Source organism: Dendrobates tinctorius, unplaced genomic scaffold (assembly GCF_039654945.1).
Source record: "Dendrobates tinctorius isolate UK_male_01 unplaced genomic scaffold, ASM3965494v1 ptg000129l, whole genome shotgun sequence".
NCBI classification, from domain to species: Eukaryota; Metazoa; Chordata; class Amphibia; order Anura; family Dendrobatidae; genus Dendrobates; species Dendrobates tinctorius.
Genome location: NW_027361797.1, coordinates 579,153 through 585,607, shown reverse-complemented (window position 1 = coordinate 585,607; position 6,455 = coordinate 579,153). Strand labels below are relative to the sequence as shown.

The window sequence follows — 6,455 nt, the reverse complement described above, 5'->3', positions numbered from 1 at the left end:
GTATAGAATTTTTTTTCTTGAACTTTGAGAAAAACTGATGCCACTCTGATCAAACTCTGATCAGAGACCGATCAAAATAATTAGATCTTTTTTCTTGGATGGTGAGAAAACGGTTATGTGCACCTACTCTGTTTGTGTGGGTCAGTTAGGTTATAGCGGTACCGTATTTTAATATTTTTGATGTTTTACTACTTTTTTTATACTTTTTTCTTTCTTTTCTTTATTGTTTGTAGGTGTATTGCAAGTCTAGAGATCTCCTATAACGTATTTTAAACAGAAATCAGGTTGGTACAGGTGCTTACTAAGAGTGGCCATCTCCATATATAAGCAACTGACATCTGACTGGGATGATTTAGCGAATCCTGCTTTGAGCAGGGGGTTGGACCAGATGGCCCAGGAGGTCCCTTACAACTCTACGATTCTATGATTCTATGCAACAAATTAAGGTGCACTCTGTAACGCTCTAGCATGAAAACATGAAATACATGACATTTAAACTGCATTCCTGCTCTAGAATTCACATTAAGCAGGTTGAATTGAGCTGGTTTCACACTTGCGTATTTTTGCGCTGCGCTTTTGCGCATAAATGCGCTTGCGTTTTTTTCCCCTATACTTAACATGGGTGCGCATTGTCATGCATTTGTATGCGCATGTGTTTTTTTGCAGTGTGCGCCCGGGCGCACAAAATGCATCCTGTTGCATTTTTTGTGCGTCCGCAAAAAAACGCATGCGTACGCAATGCGCACAAAATTCACCCAAAAACCCATTAAAGTCTATGGGAGCGCTGACGTGCGCATGGTCATGTGCACATCAGCTCAAAAAAAGCATGCTTTTTTTGCAAAAACCATGCACAAAAAACAAGAAAACGCATAAAAACGCATGGTGCGTTTTTTATGCGCGTTTGCACTGCGCACGCAGCGCAACACAAAAAACGCTAGTGTGAAAGAAGCTTAAGATTAGGTAGCTTCCCAGCAACAAGAATCGCCTTATCATGGCTGCTGGGACCTAGGAATTGGCCAATTTTGCGCTAAGTAGTCTCAATTTTTCCTATTTTCTAGAGCAGTAATGCAATTCAAATTTCATATATTTCATGTTTTCATGCTATAGAGCTACAGAGTGTGACTTTATTTGTTGGTCAAATTGCACCATGCACTATTCTCGCCGGTATTTTGGATGAGAATTGCCTATTCAAGTCTATTGGTGTCTATAGGTATGCCAAAAAATCATATCCCATACCAATCAATAGCATCCGATATTTACTGGTATATTGCAATTATTAACTCAGGAAACTGTACGCGGTCCTGTAAGTTTTATTAACAGCTTATATAGCAATGGATGATAAGTTACATAGGGTGAAAAAGTCCAAGGTCCATCAAGTTCAACCTTTGTCCACCAATTGTGCATTTTCTCACTAAATTATCGGTTACATATGTGGATGCCATACTGATGTAAAAAACAGCCATATGAGTAGCATACGGATGACAATACGGATGAGAAATTGTATTTTTTCTGGATGAAACTTGGACACCTGTGTGAACTTAGCTTTAAGTTGTGTGAACTTTTTTACAACATGTGGTTCTTTGTACCTTAGTGGTTAATAAAACTTCCAAGACTAAGGCTGTGTGCCCACGATGTGATTTTTAAGCGTTTTTGCCGCGATTTTCGGCGCGAAAACGCAGCGAAAACGTTTAAAAATCTTGTACATGACGCACCCCATGCATTCCTATGGCATTCCGCACATGCTGTGCTAATGCTGCGCTTCTTTCCGGGGCGGAATCGCATCGTGGAAAAAATTGCAGCATGATCATTCTTTTGTGCGGAATCGCAAAGAATTGCCGCAATTCCGCACCCATAGGAATGCATGAGAATCGCTTACTTCCCGCATGTGGCTATGCCCACCATGCGGGAAGTTAAGCGTCTCATGTGCAGTTGGTACCCACGGTGTGGAGGAGAGGAGACTGTCCTCCAGGCCCTGGGTACCATACCCCTGTAAAAAAAAGAATAAAAAATCGGGGTATATTTACCTTCCAATGTCCTGCGCTGCCGTCCCGGGCCTCAGGGTTCCCAGTAATGCCTTGCAGCAAGGTCCTGTGATGACGTAGTCTCACGTTACACTAGCGGTCTCGCGAGATCGCTATAGCAACGCGAGACTACGTCATCACAGGTCTCGCAAGGCATTACTGGGAACGCTGAGGCCCGGGATGGCAGCGCGGGACGTCGGAAGGTAAATATACCCCGATTTTTTATTTTTTTATCATTTTTAACATTTTATCTTTTACTATTGATGACGCATAGGCAGCCTCAATAGTAAAAAGCTGCTCACACTTGTCAAACACTATGTTTGACGAGTGTGACCAACCTGTCAATCACTTTCCAAGTGATGCTTCAAATCGCTTGGAAAGTGCTTGAGAAAATCGCGGCAAAATCGCGAACAAAATCGCGGTAAAATCGCGGTGAAATCGCACGGAAAAAAATGCGCGATTTCTGGGAAGGAGTCCGGTTTTCATTGTGCGTTTTAAAACGCTACGTGGGCACATAGCCTAAATACAGATTTCTATGCCAGGAATTGCAATGTTTCTGTAAATATCAGATGCTAGATGGTTGATCTGCGTCGCATCCAATATTTTTATTTGGCGCATCAATAGACTTAAAGGTTAGTCTCATCTGAAATACAGAAGAGACTAGTGCATGCTGCAATTTTTTTTTGCATAGATACTTGGTCCGTGTGAACAATCTCTCATCTTAATAGCCCATTTGAATACCACTGAAGTCTATGGGTGCGAGAAAAAAAATCGTATCACACAGAACGTCCGAGTGGCATCCAATTATATGGATGCATTTCTATTCCTGAAAAATTGCATGTGATCATGCTTTAATGTAGATGTATGAAAACTAATCGTGCATGAACGTAAAAAATGGACACACGGATGGCACATGGATGAAAATCTGATGAAAATTAGAAAAAAATCATACAACTTTTGTGGATGAAGCTCGGACAATTTGTTATAGGCTCGTCTGCAGGCGCCCTATGGGTGAGCTAAAACCGGTCACATACACGTTGCTTCCCTATTTCATGGATCCATTACAATTATTAAGATAGGAGACTGTATTTGGCCTTTTATTATTTATTAAATTGTCCACACAAAAAAGGATGGCATACAGATGTACAAAATGGAATTCATATGGATAAAGCATCGTCTATTTTTTTCTGGATTGATAACAAACGATTTTGCATACGCTCATCTTAACCCGACCCTGTGTCAGGAGGAAAAAGTTACTATTTTATTTTTGAATCAAATTCACTTTAGCTGTAGAACAAACACAGCGATGTAGATACACATATACTTGTTCATCAAAAATGAAAAGTAAAAGCTTGCACATAATTACACATATGCAGCATTTTTCTGGCTGAAACATCTAAAAAACATGGGTTTGGGTGTAACTCTTCAATGGCCAGTGATAGTGGATGGGTGACCATTCCTGCTGTCCCTTCCCCTATAAATTCCCAGTGTCCTGGCACAGAGCACAAACCTTCTGTGTCTTACCCTACAGCTCAGACCAACCACACACAAGAAACATGACTTTCTCTGCTGCTGAGAAGGCTGCCATCGTGTCCATCCTGGGCAAAGCCTCCGGAAACTTGAGTGCTCTCGGTGCTGAAGCTTTGGAAAGGTAACAATTATATTGTTTTTTATTCTTATACATAAGCATTAGCATTGCAATTATGTTTTTTTTTTATTTCTACATTTAAAAGTTATGTTTATGTTTTATTTTATTAGACGTAAAATAGTTTAGCGGAGAGTGATGTGTGATGGACTATAGGGTGCGTACAAGTACATAGCCCCATCACGGCGATCTGAACGCTGACCACTTCTGACATAGCTATAAGTCCAGGAGAACCTCTTACCACATCTGATGTCTGTTTTACACAATATTTACATTCACAATGAAATAGCAAAGAGAAATGAATGAATAAATTGAAAACTGGGTGTTACCATTCTCCTTGATGTGTTTCTATATGCTCTAACACTGTCAGGTTGTTGTGTACCGGACACCCTCCGATTGTGACGTTCAAATATCAATGTATTCATAAATTTCGAGGCGGAAACAGAGGAATGCAACAACTTATACCACTAAAAAAAAATGCTCCCAAATTAGTAAATGGTGTGAAATATAGTCATTTATTAACACCGAAACGGGTTCTCTACAATGCTGTCAACAATAAATGAGTGTATTCACACAATTTACTAATTTTGGAGCATCTGTGTATTTATATTACACTATGGCTAAAATTACAGTAATAGCGGTTCCTCTGTTAGGAAACTTGTGCCGTGGGATCTGATTTGATTTCTCTTTAATCCTAGGATGTTCCTGGGCTTCCCCCAGACCAAAACTTACTTTGCCCACTTTGACCGGAGCCACGGATCCACTGATCTCCAGACACATGGAGGAAAGGTCTTGGGTGCTCTTGCAGAGGCGGCCAAACACCTGGACAACTTGGAGGGTTCCCTCTCCCAACTGAGTGACCTGCATGCTTACAACCTGAGAGTGGACCCAGGAAACTTCGATGTAAGACATATAACAGGCTGTAAATATGGATTGTACCCTATCATGATAATTACATCCTTAGCTACTACTCCATTGTATTCCAGAAATGTCCTGCTATTCTTAGTCTGTGGTCAATTTTACAGATATATAGCTGTGCGTGTGTGAGCGGAATCACACAATCCAAGTTCCAATATTTCTAATTGATTGATATGCATCTATATATATTATATTATACATATATACTGCTCACAAAATAATGGGAACACTAAACAATACATTGTATTGTTCAGTGTTCCCTTTATTTTTTGAGCAGTGTATATAATATTACATATCAGTAAATTAGAAATATTATTTCTATATATATTATATATTAATATTATAATATATATATATATATATATATTACAGTAGAGCTTTAAAGAGAACCTGTCACCAGAGGCCAGTTTCTGCTCTTGTTAATTCCTGCTGCTTCTTTTGGTATGCCTTTTTTAAATCCACTATATGGTTTTAGAGATATAGGCATTTTTACTTGGAGCTACTTTTGATGACTGTCAGGATGGGGGCGTAGCTTGTAGGAGGCTCTGGGGGCATACCTCATAAATTGCTCTGGGGCGTGGCTTGTTTATGTTCTGGGGACGAGGTTCATAGCATGCTCTGCATTGTTACCCTGTGAGATATGCCCCCTTGGTGAAAATCATACAAGTTACCACAAAATAAAATGGGTCTAGAATCATAAGGCCGATTTAAAAATAAAACAAACCGAAAAAAAAGGAAAACAAAATACTCAGGGGAGCAAAAATTGGTCACTTTTGACCTGGTGAAAAAAAACCTAGAAAAAAGTATTGCAATTGTCTGGTTCCGCTCACATAAGCACAGCCAAGAATATAATATATCTCATCTGCAATACTGACCCTAAAAAAATTGCTGCAAAGCTAAGCCCCCTGCCACCAGTCATATCACCCTCCCACCCAATCACCTTCCAATGTCTTCACCGTATATCGGTGCCACTCCGGTCCCGTGGAGACATCTTGTGACAGTAGCTTCTGGGTGGCCGGAAGTGAGAAGCTACGTCACAAGCTCTCAATACAAGTCTATGAGAGCCAGAACTAGGCCAGAACAATGCTCTCATAGACTTGTATTGTAAATTGGCGTCCGTGCAGCTCCATGAAACACTGGAGCTGCCGGCAGGTAACTTTTCGCTGGAGATCACCGAGAGCAGAAGCAAAAACAGAGGAAAACTCTGGAAGGTGAGTATGAGACAGGGGACTTACATTTAAAGAACCACTCCAGCGGTGCAAAACCAAAAAATGCTGGAGTGGGGCTTTACATTTGTATAAAAATGGCTGTTTTGTAAGTTTGTCAAATAATAGTCACCTAATAGTGATTGTCCTGTCTTTGTATTACAGATGCTGTCTCACTGCATCCTGGTCACCCTGGCCGCTAACTACTCCGCTCACTTTGATGCCGTCACCCATGCTGCTTTTGACAAGTTCATTTCAGTGGTGTCTCAAATCCTCACCTCTAAATACAGATAAAGGCATCAATCGCTCACTTTACTATTATGTCTAAATAAAATATTTAATTAAACATAAGTTCTGTATTTGTATTTTGTATTAGTACTTTAGATATTTCATAGATTCTTTAAAGCACAAAGTTCAAGATCTTCACCCATGAGTTATCCCACAGCAAAATAGAATTACATGAAGTCTATCAGTAGGATCAGCCCTTCTAAGCCATCTATATGGACATTTCGGTCATAAGAAGATGAATAACATGGCACCTTCATATCTGTGATTCGATGTCTTTATTCCAAAGAAATATACACATCGTCTTAAATGTAAATGAGCTTTAAAGATCTATGGGCCGGACACTGATGTCCCTGAGAATCTGCCTCCAGAGATTAATTT

General features: G+C 40.1%; 1 protein-coding gene across 1 annotated transcript; it reads left to right on the top strand.

The window, feature by feature from the left end:
• The first annotated feature begins 241 nt into the window (after positions 1-241).
• LOC141047865 (hemoglobin subunit alpha-3-like) lies at positions 242-6,090 on the top strand. The gene is made up of 4 exons (XM_073543191.1): positions 242-284; positions 3,553-3,672; positions 4,365-4,569; positions 5,955-6,090. Exons 2-4 carry the CDS (start codon positions 3,578-3,580, stop codon positions 6,081-6,083), a joined length of 429 nt encoding a protein of 142 aa, XP_073399292.1. The 5' UTR covers positions 242-284; positions 3,553-3,577; the 3' UTR covers positions 6,084-6,090.
• The last annotated feature ends 365 nt before the right edge of the window (positions 6,091-6,455 follow it).